Below are 27589 nucleotides of genomic sequence, written 5' to 3'. Positions count from 1 at the left end.
AGAAGAAACTCGCCCCTACTGACCTGACTGCGCTACCTCGGCTGCCGCTTCCTTTATTATAATTTTCAGTTAATTTTCATGCAACATTATTTTGTTCAACGTCCTCTAATCTGATGTATTGAACGAGCAGTTACACTAACAAAAATATCCAAATTAATAAAGTTTTGTATGAAAATCATACAGTGGAAACCCATCCATTATTTAGAGGCCTAGAGTTTGATTACACGAGCATTCACCACATCAGCAGCATCAGATCCATTATCTGGCAGTGAGGAAGTCTGGCCACTTCCAGTTACCTTGGAGTTGTTAGGTTTAAAATTATATATTTAATTTCCTGTCATGAATAATACCAACATTGCGACAATACAAAATTCTGAGATGGGAGGGTCTATAACGCTGTTCATCTTAAGAGTCTTCAAGTTCTGTGATAAGAGATCTCTTAAAATATATAAATTTGTTGCAACCGTATTTTGAATGATATAAAGCAACATAGTGTAGCGTTTAATTTTTTTTTAGCCTGAATATGTGAGTATCAGGGTACAAATCAATAGTTATGCATCTGAAGTTTGCTTTCCAGATTATATAGAGCCGTTCTTCAGCAATAGCACTGTCGAAGTGACACTAATCCGCCATAATAGTTTTAATTTTTTTCTTCTTCTATACTGAATCATTCGAAATAATATTCTCGAATTTCACAGAAGAGTTTCTGAAGACCAGCTGGAGGATCCACTGAATTTTCCCATACGTAATTACGTAAGAACAATTTCTAAAAATACGCATGGGGTTTAATTTTACTTTCAAGAAATATTTTAAAAGACTCTGCTTAATTTGATTATTGTTATCGTGTATACTATTTTATGCTATTTAATTTCATTAAAATATTTTTGTCTTTATTTAAAATGCAAGTATGGAAGCTCGCCAGTCAGGGCGCTCCCATCCACTTTACGCCCTTGAATCCAGGAACAGAATAAAAGTGTTTGCGGAACTTCTTTCATATTAGAACTTACAAACGTGGCAGCAATGTAGAAGTTTTAGACTATATTTCGCACATTTTAAACTTTATAAATTCGAAGAAGTAGAAACAGGCTGCTAAGTTGTATAATTTATTATTCTTCGTATCCTGTATAAAATTATGTTTTCGAAGTAGTGCCTACACTTCCAGTTTTGTCACCATAATTTTGTATGCATTACTTGTATTTCCCATATGTGCTACATGCCAACCAATATCAATCTCTATGATTTGATTTCCCTAACATTGGCGACTTTGAGATAAACTACTATTCACTTTAGAAAATAAGCATACAAAGAAATAAGAAGATTGATTGATGGAAGAATGGTGGGTGGGAGAGTCGGTGAACGAATGGGTTGATTGATGAGTGGGAGAAGAAATTATTTAAAATAAAAAACCTTGTTTTGGTTAGTGTCGCTACTTCCCTGACCTCTTTCCATCGCCTTGGTATTCCGAATATAACACATCTTTCCAGAAAGTGGATCATCCACAGGCGAGGAGGTGAGGAAATGACTACCGAGTTCTGTCCGCCGACCACGGACCAAAGGTTAGGTAATGAACCAATCTCTCATCTGCAGAAGGAAACAAATCCAGTCTCCGAAAGTTTGTTACATTTGGAATATTAATTTCACAAGCCCAGTAATAGTAATCTAACATACCATCTTCAGGAAGTTTTGAATTTCATTACGGCGTCAAGTTTCGTGTACAATGAATTATTTTTTTTATTGCTAGTGGGGTGGGACTAAGTCCCTTGTACTGCGGCCACTTCTGGTCTATTGTATCAACCCTAGATGATCGATGAAGGTGATTGTGGAGCAACTGGTGGAATGAAGGTTGGCGGGGAAAACTGAAGTACTCGGAGAAAACCTGCCCAGCGCCACTTGTAACAGGTGGTGTACAAGTACGCCTTCCAGGCTTATGCGAATTTCACACTGGCGCAATATCATATGATTATATGATTATTTATTTTAGTGAGCACTAAAAATAAAGAAATTTTTTGTCTGAAGTTAGAAAATGAGATTTCGTAAACAGCTAAAATGAATGACATTGAAGTTACGTCTTACATAGGGCTTATTAAAGTTCTTCATTGAAAAGTAAAGGCACTGAAACCAAAAGAATAACACAAATTTGAATTAATTGATTTAAAAATAAACGACCACTCTTGGATGTACAAATACAGCATAAGCAGGCAGATTTGTGAAGGCAGAGATTGCAATATGTCGTCCGCGGCAGAGTTCAAGAACACTTCAGAAACATGCGAGAACACTCATTGCAGTTGTTCTAGGCTCTGATCGCGTCAGGACGGCGGAACTGGATCTCGAATGTATGGGAGGTATGTCGAGCGGGAGAGCCCAGGAGCCGGGGGCGTACCTCAGGCAGACACTTGTTCTCCTTCAGGGGACCCTCAAGTAGCTTATGGTTGGGAAATAGCCATATTAGCCAGCACAACTAGACGTTCCTTGCCTCAGCGTTACACACTGCTCTATTATCTTAAACTAGATGAACATCAGCCACTGAACCGCCTTAGCTTGGTAACACAATCTGCATCTGAACGTTCGCCCGAAAATTTTATTTTCGAAACTCCTGAGTTGTGATTATGATACAGTTGTGGTCGAGGGCTTTGTATTCAGAAGGTCCCGAGACCCAACCTCATGTCACCGGCTATCTTGATTGATTTCTAGTGATATTCCTCAGTACCTCTAGGCACTTATAGGGATAGTACCTCAAGTTAGGCCATTACATATATTTTCCAATTCATTACTCTGTAAGCATCCTATAACTCGGATTTTTATAATGTGAGATCTTTAAAACGTCGATAAATAAATATAATGATCTTTGAATCATTATTAAGAGGAAGTTGACATCAACACTTTTAAACATTTAAATGAGTTAGTTGCAAATATCATCAGATGATGTGAAGACTTTTATGAATTACGAAGAAATAAAGAGGATAGAAACGCATTATAGCTAATTAATTCTTCAACGGGGACGTTCTTTGAAACGGAGGGGTGTAATCAGCTCTCTCGCGGTCGCAGCGGAAGTGTCTTCCAGTCCCTTACAGACGTTATATCCGTAAAATGACGTTAGTCTCCGTCTGAAAGTTCCTTTTTATCTCTTAACTTTAATTAAATTTTGATTAAGTCGGGAATTAGAAGATATTTTATATTTATTTGCAAATAAAAATTTATTAAGTTTATAATCTTTCTACCAACCAAATATCTACTCCATTGCTTCACTTCATTTACAAGCTAAACGTTGTACCGTTTCTCTTATTTATCTTCCTTTTTAGGTACGACTCAAAGAAAACTAAACCTTAATCTGCATTATATGGTCAATCAAACTGAAACGAGAAATAATTATTACGGACATGAAGACTATACAATATCTGGTTTCACGTGATCTTGCAATATATTGAAAATTAAGTGAGTATATACAGAATTCAAGAAGAATGAATACGGAAATAGTTAAGTGCGGAAACTCAAGAATTTATTAACTGATTCATTCTTTAATTACAAAATGATGCCTTTCAGCCTAATTTCCTTATTTTTAAAACTGAAAAGTAGGTTTATGAGATCATCTCTCTGTCTCTGTGTTTCTGTATACCTCTATGTGTATCTACTCTTATTAACTTTGGAATGCCTGAAGCAATCTTTATTACATTACCACGAAATAAGCAACCATACAACAGCTGTTGCTAAGTAATGACATCTGCAAACAACGGCCGTTGCTAGGCAAGTGATCAGTAGAGATCACGTGGGAAACTCGACACGAAACCAACAATTACACAACAGAAGAAAGGTGTCTTCTCTGTAGTCCGTGCCGAGGTGTAAGCAAGGCGATTTATTCAGTGGGAATGAGAAAATATAAGTTTCTTAATGAAGGTAGTCAAGCTTACGATCGTTCAAGCGATTTAGCTGCGTTGTGACATAAGACATGTAAGATAGATATGATCTGGTTTGCAAAGCATGTACAGGACTTGTATGTAGTGCAAAAGGAAGAATTTTCAATAACATGCTGTGTGTGTTATGTACAAATTAACGAAGGACCCATAAGGACCCCATATTCATAAGAGACAAACCCATCTTCTCGTTAGAGAGAGTGTTACATATTGATTATGACATCAAGGGTTCTGTTAAAAAATTGTAGTCTTGATTCTCAAGGGGCTTTGTGCCAAGACCAACTGATCGGCGGTAAAAAGCCAGTCGTACAGTAGCTTTGACTTTTACTTGAGTTAGAGTGAAGAGTTTGTTAGTGAGTGAAGATTGATTGGTAAGTAACTGTAAGCTGTTGCTGTTGGAAGGTGATAGCTGAGGCCGGGGATAGTTCGGGAACACAGAGGAAGAGGAAAGTCCACCGTTGGAAGCCTGTACCGAGCAACAGCATTGAAGGAGTGACCGTGGACACTAGTGTGTGTGCTGTGAAGTTTAGTCACATGTTATATCAAAATGTCCAAGAAATCCGATTACCAGTTCAAAAATTGTGTACGTTGTTCAAAATTTGGAAAGCTTTACACACAAGCAGAGACAGACATAGAGACAATATGACCATAACACAAGTCTGCTTTCTTTCCCTACGAAAAGATAGTGGTTCAAAGAGAAGTTTTATGTCTCACAGAGTTAATCAACCGGGCCTAATATTCCAATATTTACCCTATGAAAGAAGAGGCCTACATTTGTTCTGTACTATAGTCTGAGACTTTTAAGACTAATAATATAAGGCATCAGGGCTGTGACGTCACTGTCGTAGAGACGGTGTACCAAGTGCGCTATCTCTGCTTTTGAAGAGGAAAATTAATTAATATCGAAGAGACGCGACTGAGTCGACTCTGTAGGTAATGCAATTATACGAGACCAGGTACAGTTCAATAGGGCACGAGTTGGACCCCGTCCGCTCAACCTTTCTGCTGCAACATGAAATTATTAGAAGAGCATCGCTAAAAAGCTTTGAGCTTGTTGTGATTATGTGGGCCTTTGGTAGACAATAGAAGCAATTACTGCTAACTCACTCCTCCTAGCGTGAAAATACACGAAGTAAATGACTGTAAACAAAACGTTCCTCCTATCGGAATAAAAACACGTTAGGTTTGCTTCAAATTGTCGTTAGTGTAGCCTCTTTTATATGTCGCGGTCAACCCAGAAGCTCAGAATTTGGAGTTTAAAGAACTTCTAATAACAACCCTGCTACACAGAAGTTGGCTCAAGCAGTAACTTTTCCGACTTTCATATGGGAGGTACCAAGATCGAATTTTGGCCGGGGTACCTAATATCCTGACCGAAGATTTTCACCGTTTTTCTCAGTCCCAGAGGAAAATGTTGGGATGGCACCTCAAATTATGCCACAACCGTTTTCTTCCCCATATTTTCCAGATAATTACCAATTTCATCCTGAATTTAAATTATATGAAGTCTGAGATACTGGTAGCGTCATTAGAATGCATGATATTCTGCTGTGATAAGTGCTCACAAGCACTTACGAATGTGAACAGAGTGGAAGGAAAGCTGAGTCGGCATTACAGTGCTCACGTTTGCTGAAAGAATTTCGTAGTATAGTTAGAGATAGGAGTACTGCTTGGTGCATCAAATCTAACCCTTGTTAAAAACGCAGCAGTGTGTTCTGAAGGTTTCACATATATGAAATGCATATTTAATGAAACTGTTTTTATAATATAACACTAAAATTCTTTAATGTATATACGTGATCGCATTAAAATAAATACAGAATGATTGAAAACGATGTCATTAAAGACACCATGTACAAATGTAATTCCGGTCTACCACTGAATCGAAAATTCGCTTATACATTTTTGTTTCTTTGCTTGTTAAGCGGTTAATTTGATAGACTATATGAATTACTGTATTCAACAATAAAGTGCAGAAGAAAGTGTTACTCCCTTCTGACCTGAAAAACGAAGGAAACTAGGTCACCAACTTCGAAAATAACAGTTTTATATTGTGTTTCAATCAGAACTTTTCTCCCAGGAACACAGAACGCATATCCAAAATGTTGACAATAATTTATTGGAATAATCTTGAGTTTTATGTATTTTTCTTTGCAAAGGAATTCAATCATCTTAAACTTATAAATAAATACATGAGATTGCAGTATATCACTAATGTCGGTTCGCTGAAATAATCTATGTGTCTACAGAGAAGACTACAAGTTTTCATTGAACGAAATTACTAACATAACAAAGCACAGTGGTTGCTATTGCTTCAGACAGGAGGTCATGCAAGAAAAATAAAAGGCGTAAACGGAACGTTTCCAAAATCGGATTATATCGCAACTTCTAAAAGGAGAATTACAATAAAACAACACACGTCGGGAAGGGCTTTTATATCGGGCGTTCAAAATGTAGTGTGTCCAACGAAGGATAAAGTATTCTTCCTGCCTCAAATCAAACCCAATCTTGCCACGCTTGAATCTGTACTACGTCATGCGTAAATTCTGTAAATAATGCAAATATTCCTTCAAGAGAAAGGTCTTCCTTAGTAGTCTAAGCTCGAATTATTATGGAAAATGACAGAAATTTTCTGGCTCGAAACACTGTCAGTAAATTAAGAGAGGTTAAAGAGAAATCCTCAATTTTGATATACTTCTATATTGTGGCACACGGACACGTTGTTAGGTAACGACCGCGAAATAAGCAACTGCACAGCTGTTATTACTATGCAACAGCTCGTACACAATAACAGAGGAAGGTGTTTTCAGTGTGATCTGTACCTAGACGTTATAAGGAGAATAAGATAGGAGTTAGTCGTTTAGTCAGTTAGAAGACTACTGAGGTTCAGTTGTTGTGAGCTGTTTCTGTTACAAGTAAGTTGCTGAGGCCGGGGATAGTTCAGGATCCCACAGAAAGGGGAACGCCCCCCGTTGGAAGCGGCTACTAAGAAACGACAGTGCAGACCTGACTGTGGACACTAATAGGTATGTGTATATAAAACAGTGTACTGTAAATTGTAGTCACTCGCTGTATCAGAGAACCAAACAAATCCGATCAGCAATCCAAAATCCCGTCTAGAGTCATATTCCATTTCACGTGACAATATTTACAATCAGGTTTCATTTCAGCTTTGATTTAAAATACGCCATGAACAAGGTCCAACAAAACCAAATAGCATTTAAATTGAATGGGGCACATGAGTTATGTTCCTAATGTAAATCTATTGCAGGATAATATACATGCCATAAAGAAAAAACATATTATAATTGGCGCTACTAAGGAGATTGGTTTTGAAGTAAACACAGAGAAACTATATATATATATGTTTCGCCACCAGAGTTCAGAGAAAACTCACAACGAAGGGAAATAATAGAGGTAACGGTATAGCTATACTTGTAGTAAGCCGTGGATGCCCATAGGTTTGTGATAAATCGACGTCCTCACATTTTCTAGACAATTGGCTCACAGGTGGCGGTGAAGTTTTCGGCTTTAAGCGCCCGCAGAAGATTCCTAGTACTCTTTCCTGTTAGAGGCTGAGTCGACCCCAGGGTCTTAGTGCGGCTGGAAGCATTAGGTAAATTGAAAATTTCATTGACCTCATCGGGATCCGAACATGCCTCAACCAACTACGCTACCGCCTGCCCCAAGACAGTTAATAGAACCTTTGAAGATCTGGCAAAGTTGAGATGCCTGGGAATGACAGTAACAACTCAAAATATGATTCAGGTGGAAATTAAGAGGAGACTGAATTCGGATGATGCTTGTTACCATTCAGTTCAGAACCTTTTGTCGTCTCCTCTGCTGTCTAAAAACTTAGAAATTAGAATATACAAAACTAAAATTTTGCCGTTGGTTCTGTATGTGTGTGAAACTTGGTCTGTGATATTAAGGAAGGAATATAGACCGAGGGTGTTTAAGAGAATACTTTGATCGAAGGACAGAGGAAGTGACAAGAAACTGGAAAAAAGCTGCAGAATTAGGAGCTTCATAACTTGTACCCTTCGCCACATATAATTATAATTATAGAGTGAAGGAGTATGGAATGGTAAGGGTATGTAGCGAGCATGGGGGAGAAGAGAAATGCACATAGTTGAGGATAATATTAAAACTGATCTTAGAGAAACATGATGAGTTGTAGGGACTGGATTCATCTGGCTTAGAATAGAGGCTAGTGGAGGGCTCTTATGAACACGGTAGAATATCTTATATTTTCATGAAATATTGGGATATTCTTTCGTAGTTGAGGGATTGTTGGCCTCTTAAGAAGAACTCAGCTCAATGGAGTATGAACCACATATATTTTTGTATGTGTATGTAAGTATTGTACTTATGTGTGTACAGTATATATATATATGTGTGTGTGTTTGTTTGTATTGCTACATGTACAACTATTGCTAGGCAACATGTTGGTAAACAAGTTCTCGTGAAGAAAGATTCTTGGTAAACAGTACGCTGCCAAGTTACGAAACAACAGAGGAAGCTGCGTTTTCCGTGTCCGCGGTGAAGTCACAACAGTGGATGGTGATCACGTGACATGTGTTTTCTGTAGATCCGACCGACGCGCTAATAAGCTGGCTGGATAACGATCACGTGATATGTGTTTACTAGAGGTCTATGTCGGTTCCTCAGCTATATAAATAAAGCAGTTACAAGTTATGAGTGAGTAGTAGTGGCAGAAGCACGTGAACAATTAAGCTGTAGAAGTACAGCAGTAAGAGATACGCTGGAGAACGAACTGGAACTAGGAGTACAGAAGAGCACAAGAGGTCAGCCTGTGAAGATTTAGCGTGTGATTTTAGTGTGTGACTTTACATGTGCTGTAGCACAGTGATATTGGGAGTGTGTGATTTAGTGAGACTTTTACAGTTCCTGTCTTATAAATCCCTGAGAACTACTGCAGACAGACTGAGATGATTAATGTGGAGTGATTGTGAATTGTGTAAAGTAGCAATAGTGTAAAAATTAATTGTAGTTACGACCTGTAAGTATCCAATAAATCCAATTAACAATCCAAACCCGCGTCTTAGTTACTGTAACAACTGACCATATGTATATAGCTACATCTCTACAGAAGTCGACTTTTAACTGACGTATTCTACGTTTAAACGGTTTAGTACGTTGCAAACCGCTACAGCGACAAATACGACATTTATGTTTAGCCTTCATTTTATAATTTATATAAATAATGCATAAACACACGATCACTGTAACAGACATGAAATATCCCATGTTATTTCGTGAGAAAAGCAGCGTGTAGAATGATGTAATTTTGTATTAAATCACATTTGGAAGGCAGGAGGAAAAGTTCAGAATGAGCGGGGTGAGGTCACAAGGCAACGATTACCCGATGCGCCTCGATAATATTTGAATTTGTAAACTGACGGAGATGGAAAAAATTTGAAACACAATGGTTGGTCCGTATGGTGATGTCACATCCCATTATCACCACTGTAACATTCCGCGGGAGAAATTATTCTCTGCTCGCTGCTCGCCTAGTGAGTGCGTTGCGGAGGCGAAAAGAGTCAATTTAAATGCATGCAAAGAACACCTCGCAGGCATGACCACACTCTACAGCCCCTAATTTCTGCTGGACCTGACCATTGAGACTCTGGGAAGATACTTGCCCAGAATTACAATAAAAGTTATAGTGTGCCTTGCAATGAGGGTAAAACACAAGGGCTCGCATCAAACTGTCTATTAAAAAAAACGATTTTCTTAAGTGCCAATGAGACGTTAATGTTCACCAGGTATTATTAGGTTGATCAAATCAGGGACGATGGGATGACTGGGAATGTAGCATGCATGGAGTATATGGTGAATGCCAAAAATATTTGTCGGAAGCATAATGGGAGGAAATCACTTGGGAAATGGTAGAACGGTATTAAAATGGAACTAAAATATAGTAGGAAAGTGTGGATTGGATATATCTGGCTCAGGACAGAGACCAGTGGCGAGCTGTGAATATTACAATGAATATTCGGTTTTAATTTGAGACAAGGCATTTCTTGAGTAACTCAAAGACTAAGAACTTCCCGAGGACTCTGGCCAAGGAGTTACTTAGAGATACTTACTTACTCATTGGGCTGAGCCGTTCTTGAGGAGCCGCCAATTCTGCAGCTACTCAAGAATTTCCCAGCATTTTATGAAACCCGAAGGTTCATTACGATGTTCACAAGAGCCCTCCACTAGTCCCTATCCTGAGTCAGATCAATCCAATCCATACCATCCCAATTTATTTGTCTATGATCCATTCTAATATTGTCCACCCATCTACACCTTGGTCTTTCTAGAGATCTCTTTCCTTCTGGCTTTCCACCAATATCCTATATATCCAATATCCTATAACACAGTTTCATATAACTGTTCTTTGGTCACTCATCGCTACGTTAAGTACATTTCACTCATGCTAGGAAAATGGGATGGTGTCTAAGACAGTTCATGACTCTGCATTCATTTCGTTAGCTTTACAACCTACCTAGTTGTCATAAAGAGACAAAAATTATGAAGTTGCCTTAAGTTTATAGGCAACGGGCCTTGAAGAGATAAGAAGGACGTGGAGATGTCATTACACAAATTCTAAACCTGAGCACTGGATGGACGCAAGCCATCAGCTTCACACTGCAACAGACCTAGGATGAAACAGATTTTTAACTGGTGAGACTTGTCCCATTCCTTGGACTTTCGTGTCGTGTTCTGGTAATCTGCTAATCGTTATCGGAAGTTCTTATTCGTTAAATTTAACGTTCCGCCCAGGCGATCGCCAGTCCAGCCAACGGACGCGTCCTATATGCCGAGAATCACCGCCCTTTGTAGAGGGTCTACAGTGAAGTGATGAATAGGAGACTACGATTTAGGACTTGAGTGTATGTGCATGTAGTGTATACGTACATAGTATACTTGTATACATATAGAGACGCGGTCACGCTCTGCTGACTTTTAATTTTTTTACTTACTTTGCATTTTTAAACTTAATTACAGTAGTTGATTAATACTGTGATGTTAAACGAATCAAATTAAATTTAAATTATTTAATACGAAATATAACATAGTAATTATTTATCGGAGATTACTTTTTTTTTAAATTTCGTGGAATCTTTACTAAAACAAAGTTCAGAAACTTTCCATCCAAAATCAGACACTACAAAACATTACAAATTATAAGTTGTTCTGTCTACGTTTTTGTGTGCATGTCATATATACATATGTATAGTGAGAGAGAGCGAGAGGGAATCCTGGTCGTTAAACACGAAGGAAAACACAGAATCATAATGTCTGAGAAAAATATCTGAGGATAATATTTGTTCGTAAAGGAAGTAACAAATATAGGGAAGTAACAGGGGGACAGAAATCAGTCGCATAATGAGGAGCTTCATAATTTGTACGTTTCACGAAATATTAAGACGATAAAATCGAGGTGAATGTAGTGGGTGAGACGTGTTGTACGCATATCTGTATTTAGTCAGAAAATATAAAGTCAAAAGACCGCTTGGGACACCTAGATGTACATGGGAAGAAAATAGTGAAAGGGGTCTTAAAGAAAAAAAATATGGTTTTCCGACAAAATACATGGATCAAACAAGACGGAATTGCGTGTCATTGCAAACACTGATAGGTATTCTAGATCCATGAAAGTCACGGAACATCCTGAGTAGCTCAGTGGCTATCTTGTTCTCAAGACTTACATACTCCATGGCATTAGTGTTAATGTAAGGACAGAGACAGTCTTGAAGTTGTCTGAAGTTATGAGAGTTCTGACACTTTCTTATGGATGTTATATTTGGCTTCAGAAGAACAAGAATATTAGTGAAATTCAAAGAGGCTCCTCTTGTCACCTCCTTCGTGCTTTGTTCTTTCTTGGTTTATATTTCGACTCTGAAGATGGAGACGATATATGCCTCTGAAGTACACTGCGTTACAACCTAGAAGACCGCACTCTCCAGAATAAATGAAAATTTAAATATTACAAGTTGTATCCGATTTTACAAAATTAAAGCCCAATTTACGATAGGGACTAAATATTGTTTCGTAAATAGAAGAATAAACGATCACAGACGAAAACTGTTAACACACTTTAGAAAATTTGGCAATGAAAACACTCCCAGAATCTGCACTTTGTTAGAAAGCAAAAGAAAGAAGAGAGACTGGGAGACTAGTCGAATGAAGTGCATATATTCCGAATATGCTTCAATGTAACTCGTGAGAAAAGGAATAACTGTTAGAAGTAATCGTCAATAGATTATACTGTTGCTGGACTAGACAGGGTACTGTGATTCATAGTTCTCTCTCTCGACTAATATTGAAGTTATGGTCATTTGGGATATGAAACAATGTACTTTGGTAGATAGGTACCGATGTTACGGAGTTACGTAATATACTGCCATCATCGTCAGAGTAGGAGCGTCGCTTCAATCTTCCATTTGTGTCTGCGGTTGAAGCGACATTTACACCCTGAAAATGGAAAGAGCTATTCCTCTTAAACGTCGATTTTGACTACCAAATAACACCGCGTCAATTTGGCTGTTGTTACTGTTCCGTAAATTTATGGTGTGGAAAGATCTGTTTGGGTCATAAGATTCTGACTTCCCCCTTTGTATGCCCTTTACTATGAACTGTTCTCTTGGGTATAATCAGCTTCCCCACTTCGTGTGGCATACTTTATTTAGCTAGAGAAGTGGGGTGGGGAATTGTTAGCAATTTCGCTGCACCGAAATTACCACCGGCAACAGATCAAAAAATAAAACAGTAGTCAATAAAAAGGGACGTGTTATTGATTCGCCATTCAATCACTCCTGAAGAGAAAACTTATTTATATCCTTAACCCCGATGCGTTGCAATAATGGGCGACTTACAAAACCAACCAATTTGGAAAGAGGTAACTTTACAGAAAACCAAAAGAAGTAGATAGGATATAATAAATCCGTTATGGAAGAACTCATAGCTCCGGTATAATCAGCGGGTTTTCACTATGTAGGCTATTGCTCGTGCTGGTGGGATTGTCTGTCCTGGCACACGTATATCTCCCAGAATTTCTGATGTCTTCTACCACTCATCATTCTACGAATGTTCCGTACTCCCGCATCATCAGGAAACAGTCACATTTAAGACCGCAGTATCAAGAGATTGAGTCTCACTCCACTTTTACAGCCTATTCTTCAAATTTATCATGATATTCCCATGACTTTATTTTATTGCTGGTGGGGTGGGACTAAGTCCCTTGTACTGCGGCCACTTCTGGCCTATTGTACCATCCCCAGATGATAGGTGAGGGTGATTGTGGAGCAGTTGGTGGAGTGAAGATTGGCAGGGGAAATCGAAGTACTCAGAAAAAACTTGCCCTAGCGCCACTTTGTCCACCACAAATTCCACTTGACCAGACCCGGGATCGAACCTGGGCCGCCGCAGTGGGAAGCCAGCGACTAACCGCTTGAGCTATGGCGCGGTCTTCCCATGACTTACACTGGGCATTGTTACGGACATGTTTTATGTCACAAATCTGCAATCGTCAAAACCTTAAAATCGAGTATTCTTTGTGAAAAAAGTCAAAGATAATTTATATGAGGGTCTCTGCTTCGAATCGTGCTCCAGTCACTTTACCATTTGAAGTTAGAATACACAGACAGAGAAATGGAAACAGGGAAGCATATCAGGAAATCATGGGAGATATTTTACTTGGTTGGGGAGGGTCATAAATACCATCCGCCCCAGGTTTCAGCTTTCGTATTTTTTACAAAGGTCGTATGAAAGTGAAGATGTAAAAATTGTCAGAAAAATGTCCGATATTCATCTAAATAAACGTTTAAAAGGTCATTTCTTTCCTCAGACTGGGCCGGATAGCTCAGTCTGTATGCCAAACAAGCTACTGGCTAGACGACTGACACTCAGAGTCGGGGGTTAGACCCTCGCTATGGGTAAGAGATTTGTTTCTTCTCCGTAACAGCCACGCTTGCTCTGGGTCCCATTCAACCTCCTATTCAATGTGTATTGGGGCTGTTTCTCCTGCGGTAAAGCCCGAGGGTCGTGAAGCTGATCACTAACTTCCTTCAAGTACTGAGGTTAAGAACTGTGGAGCTATACTTCCACTTCCATGTACATTTTCATGGGCCGATGCTTAATTATTTAACACAAGGAATAACTTCAACTTACGTACTTACCTCACAGAGAACAGTCAACCGGTTATTGCTGTGTGAAAATAGTGGCTATTTTTTTTTCATAATCATACAAAAGAAGTAAATGCAGTCTTTGGAAGAAATGCAAATGCTCTAATTTTAAAGGTGATGTACATAGAGTTAGTAATGTCCTTTGAATAGTTTAGTGCAGTGGTTCTCAATCTTTGTCAGACTGAGGCCCGGCGGATGAGAAACATCGAAATATTTAGGTAAATACAATTATGAAAATACAAATTAGAAACTGCTTTCATGCAATTTCGAAATGCTGCGGTTTGTTAATCTTCGGGATGAAAACGGTTCGCATCTCACTCACCCCTTTATCGCCGAGCTGCTCCACTCGGCAGTGGAGGAAGGCGGTTTGCCCCACGGCAGTGGTCACGTTGCGAGGGACGTTGAAGTCGAAGTAGGGCATGGCGCTGATGTTCCCCCCTGCCCCCACTTCGTCTGCTTGCGGCATTCCTGTCGACAGAGAAGCAGCAGCGGTGAACCTGCCCATTATGCAGCAGGGCCCACTTGAGGTGTAGGCTGGGAGTGATTCTGTTCATTAATGATAATCTGTTGAACGAGAGTGCGAGTATACACAAACAGCATTCAGAATAATGCAGAAATTACTTGTAATATTGTAGTCTTCTTGTTTCGGCAGAGTATAGATGGGTGATGGGTACCAACATTTCATCTTCACGATGGTTTATTTAAATTAGCTTGAAAAAAACGTGCAGAATGTTTCTCCGAAACGTTGGTACCGCATACAAGGTTACAGGAGGTGGCGTCTGGGTAGAATGTGAACATGTAGAACTTGAGAGCAAGGGACAGAGACTCCGATCAGAAAATAAATATTCCCATGTGCTTTGCCAACTTGAGAGAACGATGAAGAAATTACTATGAACAGAGATATTTTAAATTCTTGCGGGACACTCCAAACCCTTTCGAGGGTATAGCTCGATTACAGTGTGATGGCAAAGGTACAGAGGAAATTTTTTAATGAATTTGCGGAACGGAAGAGTTTATATTCTCTAAGAGCAGACATGAGGGTTATACAGTTCAGTTTGCTGCTGACAGCTGCTTTATTTTTTTGCAGAGGCTCTTGACGGGGTTACTCACTCCATTGCCCTGGTTCCCCTTAACTCCCACTCCTACTGGTTGGTTGTGCCAACATAGTAATCGAGCTATACCAAGGTATTCCGAAGCCTGATCCGTACTGCGGAAAGAAAAAGGCGTGCAGGGAAATGTTATATTCAGCCTTAACAAATATGATGCAGCTGTGATAGAAGAATTGTAGAACAAGTAATTCTCAGCGCATAAGCGAACAAAGTTTCCTTCCATATCATAACAAATGTAAGAGATACAAACGTAATCTTATAGATGTGCCATATCTGCAGTAACTTCCTAGATTCTGAATTCCCTCGACGATAATGCAATATTTAAATTACATGCCAAGATATCGGCAGATGACGTAATAATGTTGTTCATATTTTCTTATGTTTCAGTTCCCGGGAGCTGTATTTGAAGCTTAATATTACGAAATATAACATCAGGTTAGGAAATTTGACTTTCATTTCTTTTAAAATTTCATGAACTTTTTTAACTACAAGAAAATTAGTAGCTCGAAAAAAAAGGGCTGCAGGCCGACCGCTGAATAGAACATTAGACCTAGAAGACGTTCTACTTTATGTCCACAGAACAAATTTTGATACTGAAACAAAACTTCGATTTATTTCATATATAATTCTGATGTTCTGAAGTGAAATCTGGGTATGGAGATATAGCTACAAGCATAATTAAATTCTTTACTAAGTGCGAGTGGTCAGCTTCCTTCCTCGGTTACTTTACCTGAAATGAAACAGCACCAGATATAATTCATATATATCTATATATTATATATTTCTCATGTTATTATTATTTTATATTCTTCTTAGTGTGGTGAGACTGAATCCACTCTGTACTGCGGCCACTACTGGCCTATTGTACCAGCCCCAGATGATAGATGATGGTGACTGTGGATTGTACTTAAACGAACATCGAGCAATGAGAATATAAATATACAAGGAAAGTAGCCATTTTAAGCCCATATATGTAAATATGAATACAGGCTTTACAATTCAATAATGAAAATTAGTAAATTACAACATATGAAGATGACCCTATAAGGGTCGAAACATGAGGTGGAACATAAGTTATTAATTTGTAGTTGCGTTGACGGTGGAATTTGTATTATTAATCGATATTTCTGCTTGCTTGTGTAGGTTAAAATTCGGTATTATCCTTGGAAATTTTGTTATTGTTCTCAGGACTCTATTCTGAAATGTTCGAAATTTATATTTACAAGTTTCAGCAACAGAGTCTCAGGGGGACAGGCTTATATCAACACGTACCGGAGGAATAATGCATAAACTATTAGAGCTAGATTTATATCAGGAGTTCAGAATTTATTTACTGCACGAGACAAATGCCTTTGTAGCTTACCTGAAAGAGAAGGCAGGATATGTGTCTCTTTCATTTTAATTTTGAATATAGTGTCAACCCAAGACATTTTGTTTCACTGGAATTTCATTAAAAATTTTGTTCTGTTAGTACAGCGGACATAGACCACTGTAAGTCGCGGTGCAAGGGCCGAGAAGGGCCACCCCTTATACATTCATTAGTACAGCGGAGATAGTCATGTAATCGTACGGAGAAGAATGAAGCTGTGAAAATGTTTTTATTAAAAATATTACTCCATTTTTGTGATCGGGGTTGACAGAAGTTTTTAATGTTGTTTAACTTTGTAACCGCTATATTGTGCCTGACAAAACAGTGATATTCCTATTTTTATCACAAAATCGAGGGTTACTTTAATATGAATTTCAACGGGTGGAATATCGCTAATATAGAGGTTATAAAAATGTTTGCCCGAAAAAGAAACTTTCCCGGAGAAATCCCGGCCAGATGGCGCGTTGGCTTGAACAAGAACTTCCGTAGGTTAAATGATGGGATCGATTTTAAGTCAACTGTGAATTATGTGTTTTACGTGAAGGGGGATTTCGCTGTTATATTTTTTAAAAATTGCAAGATCTCTTTAAATATACACCAATATTGAAACTGTAACTTTGTTACTGTTGACACCTTAGGTATCTTTTCGGTTTCCTTGTCAATATATGTGTTGTCAATTTTCTGTTTGATTGTAGTTTCTAATAACCTTAGGCACCTGAAGTTTAACATTTAGTTTATAAAAAGTTATTAGGCAGTTTGTTGGCAAATGATTCAGGGGGAAGCGTGGTCTTCACTCGATTTCAAGGACGTAATTATTTTAGCCTGTTTTTATTGTGTAAGGAAAAATGTAGTTCTAGGGATTTATTGAGAATGTGGGTAAGAAGTGGCAGGCCTGGTTCCTGCAGACATTTATGTATGATGTTACTGCGTAAGGCCTGGCTGCCTTGCGTGGTCTCTGGTGGCAGATAATCCAATATATTTTGGAATGATTTGCAGACCTCAACGTGTTTACCACAGATTGTTTAAGGAACCAACCTACAAATTTAACGAAAATTTCCTCTACAGTAGTCTACATTTTTCTTGAAACGTTCCGGCAATTTCTAAATTATACTTTTCAAGTGGGATTTTACGGCTTACACTCGTGAAGTGAGATGGCCTATATCATGTAAATAATATTTTAAAATATAGTTACTACGTCATAGAAAACGTAATGTTTCTCTTAAGATTGAATGTTTTCACAATGACATCTGTGTTCTGGCATGTGGAACTTGTGGCTTTGCTGGCTTAATATTTGACCTGGGAGATGGAAGAGTATATTCGTCCGAAATTCTGATAAACTTTTACCAGACCACACAGCGTCACAACGCAGAAGATAGCTTTCACGCTGCTTTTCCATTAGAAAAGTTAAATATTCAATGTTGGTAAAAAATAACTGTTTAATTTTACAATCGCAGAAAAGATACGAGTAAAAATATACAGAGTAGATTAATGTCAAAGCAAGAGGTATATATAGTTGCAAGGGTTGTTAACTGTCCAAAGCACGGTGGTTACTATATATGTATATATCACCTGCTTCTAACATTAAGTAAGTTCTTCTGATCGCATAGAGTACATTCATACATTTTCTATGATTCTAAAAATGTATTTCCATAAGAACATTTTATTTTAATACTTAAGATGCCGTGTGTTCTCTGTACGTCAGGAACCGAATTTTGTATTTATTTAGAGGAATATCGTGATTACTATTGGTACCAGGCATTTGCTAGGAGTTTAAGCAGGCTTTATGAGGGTTTCGACCACGATACTTACTCTCGAAAGTTGTACTTGGAAATGCGAACTTTCTTATATAAATGAAGTGTGTCAACCTCTGAACATTGATATTATAGACTCACGTTATTAGAGCAGACTTGTGGCAAGCAACACATTTGAAAAGATTGGCAGAAATATTTGTATTGTGAGTAGCAGTTGGAGGAACACAATTACAAGGAAGGATAGAGAACCTGAAATTTTTGAGTGGAGAAAAATATCTTACCCCTGCCGGGAATCGAACCCCAAATTCAACGATCGGTACTTCCGTAGCTCAGCCCCTACGCTCGCTGATAAATCTCTGCTTCCAATTTTCGTGAAACGCAGAAGGTAAGCAACAGAATTGAATGGGGCACTACAGGAAGATATGGACAGTACATATAAACATTGACCTACTCAATGGCGCTGACAGTAACTGAGAATATTTTTTTATCATTTATTGGCAATCTGAATTTACATTCTATGAGCTAATTTTCTGTCATGTAGAATAATTATTCTATTGTACTATGTTGGCTTGAAGAGCTGTAATCCATCGATTACGCCTCAGTTTTCCTGGAGATCGTCTGGCCAAGTTCGTCTTAGTCTTCTGTATTGTGTAGGTTGAAGGAGAGCTTCTATTGCGTTGTTGGGGTGAGATTCCAGTTTCTGATAATGTTTTTGGATTCTGTCTGTGATTATGGTTCTTACATATGGGATCTTGAGGTCGGTGTGAAAAGTTTGGTTTGACACGTACCAAGGTGCGTCAACTATGGCTCTAAGTATTTTGGATTGACTTCGCTGGATGATTGTTATGTACTGAGAATATTAAGAACAAAAGGCATTTCGCTCAACTTTTCACAGTGTGATTTCGTATTAAGAAAGACAATCTGAAAATAATATACAAAATATATCCTAAGAAGATTATTTATCGAGAAACACTTTAAAATCAAATTAGGGAACTGTTTCTCTGTAGTGTTATATGTCACGGTGTACTCAAGACACAGAGTATGCAGCACCAGCCACTTTCGGTCGAATAATTATGCACACACACACATGACGAATACCGCGACATGCTCTTTACCCTCGGTAAATATGAGAGTTGAGCTTGTAATGCTGCACAGGAATACGGGCTACGTACCTTGTTCTGGTAGACGCTAATGTGTTTCGACAAGTGTAGCAACGTCTCCGTGAGACAGGAAGTGTAACGTCTAGGGCACAGGAGAATGTAGGTCACCCGTGGCCTATACGGAAACCAGCCACATTCGCGGAACCAATATCTCTTTATAGACAATTGTCCTCTACGGTTGAAATTTCTGCGAATGGCTATGACACCAACAAACTGCAGATGAACCCTTTTTAGATAAAATTGTGCGGATAAACGAAGCATATTTTACGCTCGAGGTAATGCTTAAAGTCTACAACGGTCACTCCTGAGAACAGAATAATTTTCACGCTATCCTAGAGCGTGCGAATGAAATCCGCTCTGCTTCACCGTTGGGGGATATTGTCGTGGGCCCCTATCGGTTACCTAATTGCACAATGATAACCTTATTTTCTGTACAACTCTTTTCCGAGGCTGCTTGAACATGTGCCTCTAGAAATTTACATCATTCAATTACAAAGAAATAGGGAGCATAAGGGACTCGTAAGAGATTTAACAGCCTTTTCACATCTCGACAATTATTAGTCACTTGCTGGCGTGACTTCCCGCTCAAAAATGTATATTTACTGCTAACTTCTAGAACTAGATTCCCTACTTAAGCTGACTGTTCACAAAACTCTCCTACTTTTCAGCACGAACTCCTGCCACCCGGTCATACAACTGAATGTAATACTGGGCATAAGCCTCCATCAAATGTAGAATCCACCAAATTCCCTTTGATATTTCCCTGTCATACCTATGTGGTTAGTAAAAGGCAAAATTTTGTCTATGCGTAACTAATTAAGCATTACGCCATGAAGGCGTATGGGGAAGTGGATGTATAGATCTATTTTTTCTTGACCTCGGGAATAGTCGGAGTTGAGCGATCAGCTCCACATCCCGGCCGTTTAATCCCAGGAAAACGAGTTCCCTGTGCTCACTGGATAGGAGACTGTGTGGGCCTCAGAGCCGGTCTGGATGTCGTGGGAAAAAGGAAATTCTATGCCTTATCGGGACTCGAACTCCGACCATTCTCTCGTCCAGTTCGTAGCAAGTAGCATTACCGACTGTGCTATCCAGGCTACCTATGTAATTAATACCTAAAAATAAAACTGAATCAAAGTAATTGACTGTACTAAACCGTGACTGCTATAGTGAAGTGGAAAGAAGCGTCCTGGCTTCTGCGTGGAGAAAGAGAGCTAAGCTATGAGAATCCTGAGGCAGTAACCTGATCGAGATTTGAAACCGGGGCCTCGGAATATGGAGCAGGATCACTAATTACTCTACTGTGTCGTTCAAGCAGCAGAGACAGAACCAATAAAAATACGTTGTCGATAATAATGACGTAACTGTACAAAGAGAGCAGAGAGAGGAGGAGAGAGCCGCTACAGGAGGACTTCCTTGGGAGAGAGTTGGCGTCAAGTTGCCTAATCCACGAGCACAAGTAAACACGTAAACAAATGAAGACAGACAGAAAATGGAAGGGAAGGAAGTCATTCGGTTGGAAAGAGAAATATGTCCTGTAACGTAGTTAAGAAAAATCACTTGACGTAAATTATAGGCGTATATTAATCTACAGTGATAACCGACGGAATCAGAGAGACAAGAATTTGTAAAGTTATAACGAACCACTAAAACATTAGAGGAACAGCCCGTTGAAATAAACGGGGAATAATTTCTTTCTTATCTACTTTCTTTGTCTTATTTATCCATTTCCTACCTCCGTTTCGTGCCTGTGTCTTATTCATCGCTTCTGTGTGAGAACAGAGAGTTTTATGTATACTATAACGTGAATGGACACGGCGTTGCTAAGTAACTGACAGTTAGTTAGAGTCAGAGTCAGAGTCACATTGCGACTGACGGTGAGTCAGTCAGTCAGTAAGTCTTGGTGTCGAGCCCCATTTGGGGCTCATGACCAGATATTAATTATTATCGTTTGACAGTTACGGTCTTGTTTCTGTGGGGCGCCCTCTCTGACGAGAGGACGGGCCTGTCTTTTGTATATGCTGCTGGCTCTTGCCAGCGCAGTCTCTCTCGGGTTCGAGTCCCTTGGGACTCGCGACCATATTTTACTGTCTCAGAATTGAGACTTGAGAGAGAGAGACAGAGAGAAAGAGAGAGACAAACACAGACACACTTACGGATCATCCTCAGAGGGAACACCAACACTCATTCGGAAACCACCATCACAATATGTGTTCTGATTGCTAAATTACATACACACATAATGCCTAGAATACACAATGTACACAATATTCAACTTTTCAGAATCACAGTAGCCTTCCTGGTATTAAAACTTTTAAAGTGTTGAAAAATTTAGCTTACCTGGACTTAAATATATTTAATAGACACTGACGAATAGAAATGGAAATATACAGAAAACCCACAACGACAGACATAACATAAATAATAAATCATGCCACTCTAAAGAATGAAAATTGCCATCATATGAAATTGGATACACACACTTCTTACACTACCCCTTGAGGAAAATGCTAAAAAACAAAGAATTAAATACTATTATTAATATAACACTAAATAATGGCTATAGAAAGGAAGAAATCACACATCTATATAAAAACTTCAGCGAAAGATAACTGACAGTTAAACACCTCGCTACCGAATACACGCAAGCCAACAATGGGAATACGGAGTTTTCTATGCGATCGTTCGGTTAACACATTTCATCAATATAGGCTGTTTTCTGCGTGTTCGGTGCGGAGGCTATATAATGACAGTTAGAGACAAAACAGATGGGAGTATTTGAGAGTGTCTGAGTGTTTAAGTAACAGGGAAAAGTTCTCGGTGGAAGAGAGCAGGGGAGAGTTCGTCTTGTGAAGACACCGTGTGTGATTTGAAAGTTTTATGGGCGTGATAGTGAAAATCAGTGATGGGGGAGTGATAGCTGAGAAGTCAGTCGGTGAAAGTTTGTTGTGCGAATTAAAGGCTTTATTTGGAGTGTGTGATTCAGGGAGACTAAACACGTGTAAATACAATAGATAGAGTGAAGAGACTGGCGCGCAGTGATTGTAAATTGTATAAACCCGCAATAGTGTAATAAGTAATTGTAGTTACGACGTGTAAGTTGTTAATAAAACCAATTACCAATCCAAACCGCGTCTTCAGTCACCTAAACACGTTACAATACGCCTAATCTTCTGCTTGTGTAATTACTCGAATTCATGTGTGTCTTGTGGATAGCCATATTTGTAGTCCCAAATGGACTACTGGTTGTTACTATTGTATTTGTAGGAAGATACCGTATTCTGGAAAAGCTTCCAAAAATTATTGCAAAATTTGTAATTTATCGAGTGGTTAGTTAGTTAGTTATTTAGAGAGGGTGGGTTTCCCCATGCACCGCGACCAGTTTGATCTATTGTGCTTCCCTCTATGATATTCTACGAGTCTCTTTACCCTATCGATAAATGGTGCGTACCATTAGTCCCGCCGAGCAAGCGAGCTCGGCCACTTGCTTAGCGGCGTCTATAATGCTTCCCCCATCTATCAGAGGCCTTAGAGGCTATTGTTGGGCGGGAAACGTCCTGGAATTTGGCTCAGTGATCCCCTTTGGGGATATGAGGTTCTTTTACGTGCCGTAAAGTTACGACACGGGACACACAGCTTAAAGTCCCTCCCGGAGGACTTGTTCCCTGAATTTTTCCGCCCTTAAAAATTGGACGACCTCCGCCGGGTATTTGAACCCGCGTACCACGAGTCATGAGGTGGGAACGTTACATCTAGACTACGGAGGCCGCTTTATCGAGTGGTTAGTTCAGTCGATAAGCGACGAGGATATGGGCTGGACGACCGAGGAATTGAGGTTCGATTCCGGAAGAGGTAAAAGATTCCTTTCTCTTAAGTAACGTCAAGACCGGCTCTGAAGCCCACCCATCCTCTTAGAGAATTGGTACTGGGCACTGTTTTCCTGGAGGCAAAGCGGCAGGGGCATGAAATTGACTACTCACATCCATCTACGCGGTGCTGAGGTTTAGATTGGTTGAGATATGCCTTCACTTAGCCACATGTCTTCATGGCGTGATGTTTAATTAATTACGCTCATGGGTAAATTTACCTTTGCTTTTGCCGCATAGGGAACAATTTCAACTCTGTCGTATTAAAACACAATTTTATGCCTTGCTCCGAGGCATCAGGACATCGGAACAATTAGCAGATAAGGTTTAGGAAGAGGGTGGTGCAATGAAACGGCAAAAGAGAGAAGGTTGTGAAAAAACGAACAGCAAGTACAAACATAGTTAAGAAGAAGGGAAACATGAGGAATTTTTAATGAGAGAAGAGAAGGAAACTGATCAAATAGAGAAGGAAGTACGTATAAATGAAGAGAGCACGTCAAACAGATGCAGAGAGCAGGAGAATAAAAATCGAAACGAAAGGCTTTAAAGAAAACGAAAGAAATTACCTATATTTTTATTGCTAGTGGGGTGGGACTGGGGCCACTTCTGGCCTACTGTACCAGCCCCAGACGATAGGTGAGGGTGATTGTGGAGCAACTGGTGGAATGATGATTGTCAGGGGAAACCGAAGCACTCGGAGAAAACCCGCCCCAGCGCCACTTTCTCCACCACAAATCCCATTTGACCAGACCCGGGATCGAACCCGGGCCGCCGCGGTGGGAAGCCACCGACTAACTTGAGCTAGGGCGCGGCTCTAGAAATTACCTAAATAAGAAATGAAGAACGAAATAAAGAAAGAATGCCCGAATGGATGAAACAAGTAAAAAAGAGAAAGTGAAAGTACGAAATAAGATAAAAGACTAATAAACAAGAAAAACCATAGATGAAACGAGGGAACAAAAAGAATCGAATGCAGTATTACATTAAAAGGAAGTTCCCGTTAACAAGTGAATAGGTCAGACAAAGAGAATGATGTTTTCAGCAGGCATGAAACTCAGACTGATCCATGAGATCACAGGGAAACATAAAACCTGTCGGGTGAAACTGTTCCCACTCTTTGTAATGGGATGGAGAATTATGCAGAACCTCGTGGTGATTTAAATGTGTGGGCACTGGAAAGGTCATGCACGGTTTATGAACGGTCGGAGGGGAAGGAGGATTAACCAACGAATGAGTGAGCTGATGAGGCTGTCAGTGACATGCGGGGTAATATTGTGACTCGTCTTCAGAACAGTGCTAGACAGACCTAAGGAGGAACAGAATTAGGTCGCGCTCTTAGCCGAGTATAACTGGCCCATGTTCTGTTTAGCGGCAGAAGATGAGGGAAGCTAACCGGATGTACACAGAGAGAACCCTCAGATTCAATAGAGAATCCTTCGACGGTTGACCAGTACTGTCAGAGCGAGTCTAATAGGTAGAATTATGCACGCAGAGGACATGAAATCTGAATGACTCCAGCAAACTTCATGGAGCAGAATCTAATAGTGCCCGAAGCAATCATGAAATTTTTGGAAATCGAAGGTTCGTATCCGTTGTCACAAAAACTCGCCACTGGTCTATATTAGGGGTAAAATAAATCCAGCCGAGTTATTTAAGATCGAATTAATATTACCCTGCTGTCTGTTTAGGTCTCCGAAGTGCTGTGTTTCATCCAGGTTCTAGACTGAAATTTTTGTAAGTATTTCTCATTTATCTCATTTGTGTTATGTGTCCTATCTACATGTCCTCTTTCTTGACATGACCATCCTAGTATTTGGTGGAGAGAACAAATTGTTAAGCTTTTCGTTAAGTAACTTTCCGCATTCTCCACTTACGTTCTCAATGTTCGGTTCAAATATTATCCTTGCAACGGGATCTCAGACACCCTCAATGTGCCGTGTTCCACGAGATTGAGAGATCCGGTTATTACAACAATAGATACACGTACATGCAACCAAATCTACCGCCATTACGTCAGTCAAACAGCAGATGAAAGCACGGTTCCTTGGGAGGATCAATGTCAGACAGTTCGTATCAGGCAAAACGGCCAGGTCTGCTAAACGAAGAAAAATAAATTTGTCAGAGTACACAGCCAGAAACAATAAATGATAACTGAACATACCTTTCACTTCGAGAGCACTTATGGAGGATACCACTTGCAAGACCTAGATGTAGTTGCAATTATAATATTGCGATACATCTTAATGAAAATTTCTCTGAAGATGCTCTTGGAAACAAGCCCTATTTACCGAATCCAGTCATATTGACCTCATCCTGTTTCCCTTATTCCTCATAGAGTCTTTCAGCAATTATATTTACAAGAATATTAGTAGTGAGAGTCACATGACAAGTTTCATGCTCCGGTTGACTTCATCAGAGGAGGCTGGATACAAAATACAGAATTAATCAGAACGGTTGAAGCCTTCTGCTTCGTCATTTTCACTTTTCCAGGGACTTTTCTCAATGGTCTCAGTATTTTTCCCTTGGATCTATAGTCCCAATTAGGCCATTGACCTGCCTCCATGAAACTCTCCGTTTTTTTCTCGGTTTACTAGGTCTTAGACGTTCAATATGACTCCTTGGGAGGGTGATCAGCTCGTCGCAATGCCTCCCTATACACAAACACAGACAAAGGCACGTACACATAAACACTATAAAAATTCATGCTCTGAGTGGGGTTAGAACCCACGTTGTCGGCTTCCGAGCGCGCGAAGGAAGTGCATGCCTTAGACCGCTTGGCTACCGTGACCGGCCTGGTCTCAGAATAGCTCTGCAGAGATAGACTTTGAGGGTAGGAATTTCCAAATAAAATTCTGAGCTTCCTTGGGTCCGATGATTACAGGGGATATATTGAGAATCTCAGAAGTACAATCATTAAGTGGTCTGCGAAAAGTACCTTGTATAAGCCAACAACATTACTGACGTATGGGTATACAGCGAACACCACCACCACGTGACCATGATCACCAATCTAATTTAGAGACGATGAAGTGAAGACTGCGGTGACAATGTGGTTTCTTCAGCAGGTTGTAGAGTCGTGGCATGACGAACTCTTGGAACAACCGAACGCTGGCGGCCGTACGAGGGCCGCAGGGAGTTTGCGTTCAGTAGCAACAGTGTGAAACCAGGAATAAAGTTAAAAAACTTATCCGTTCTCCTTGATCGAAATATCTCTTCCTGTTGCCGGGAAAAGCAGGAGGCATTAATTATGCGCATTCCCTGGCATATGATAGGTCTTTATAAATAAATGTCATGCCATAGTATAAATATTCAAGAGTTATAAACCTGGAGACTCGTTTCATGAAAATGTGACAGTTTTATTTGACTCGAAGTCTTATATAAAACACAACCTGTAGAATGAGATTTGTATAAAGCTCAGTGATCCTCAAGATATATGTATATTCAATATTTCTTGTAATAACACTAGGATAACAGTTTCACACACACACACACACACATACGCGAAGACGCCTTCATACTGTGTAGGTCACTTCGTGTAACTACGCAGGACCGCAGAACAACAATATTTACTTTCTGACTCTTGTATTAACACCCTGTGGTCATGTGTACTTTATGAGCGCACACTGTGCTGTGATAGCGACACCGCCCTGAGGTCAATGTAAATACCCATACACCTCATGACACTCATTGCAGATAATCGGAGGGGTTACAATGTACACTGTGTAACGCTTGTGGTTCTGAGTACAGTGGCACTTGAGGGCGGCCCCAGACACTTGAACTGAGGGTATGCAGACAGAGACAGAACAATATATAGGAGGAGGAGGACAGAAATAAGGAGGGGGGGAATGGAAGTACGACAAAGAAAGATATATAGAAGGAAGAAAATCGAGAAAGAGCAATGGAAAATTAAAATATAAAATAAGTAAAGAGAAGTAAGTATTCAGAAGGAAACAGATGGAGAAACAAGTTACCGAAGAAATCAGTACGTACAAATTAGTGGGTAACAACACTAAGCAAAATGAAATTATATGTGTAGATACTTGGTAGACCAGAGTACCAATTATTATTAAAATATGGTCTGGGCGAATGAAAGAAAGAAAACGGACAGGAATGCACGAATTCCACTTCGTGGCTTCAGTTTCTTCAGAGCACAAATAACACATGAGAACATCACCGAACTTCGTGCTTGGGTGACTACAATTCGTTCCTCGAATTTTAGAGGTTCTA

The 27589-nt window shown here is 39.6% G+C and overlaps 1 protein-coding gene across 1 annotated transcript in view; it reads right to left on the bottom strand.

The window, feature by feature from the left end:
• The window catches only part of LOC111875062 (zwei Ig domain protein zig-8), a 271936-nt gene extending 257366 nt beyond the window's left edge, over positions 1–14570 (bottom strand). Inside the window, exon 1 of the mRNA XM_023871103.2 lies at positions 14430–14570. Coding sequence (XP_023726871.2) covers positions 14430–14528 — 99 coding nt within the window. The 5' untranslated portion in view covers positions 14529–14570. The remainder of the gene's footprint in view (positions 1–14429) is intronic.
• Positions 14571–27589: the final 13019 nt, after the last annotated feature.

The sequence above is a fragment of the Cryptotermes secundus genome, unplaced genomic scaffold (assembly GCF_002891405.2).
Source record: "Cryptotermes secundus unplaced genomic scaffold, Csec_1.0 scaffold2162, whole genome shotgun sequence".
Classification (NCBI taxonomy): Eukaryota; Metazoa; Arthropoda; class Insecta; order Blattodea; family Kalotermitidae; genus Cryptotermes; species Cryptotermes secundus.
The sequence above is the reverse complement of the archived record's forward strand: the minus strand, read 5'-3'. Positions and strand labels throughout refer to the sequence as shown.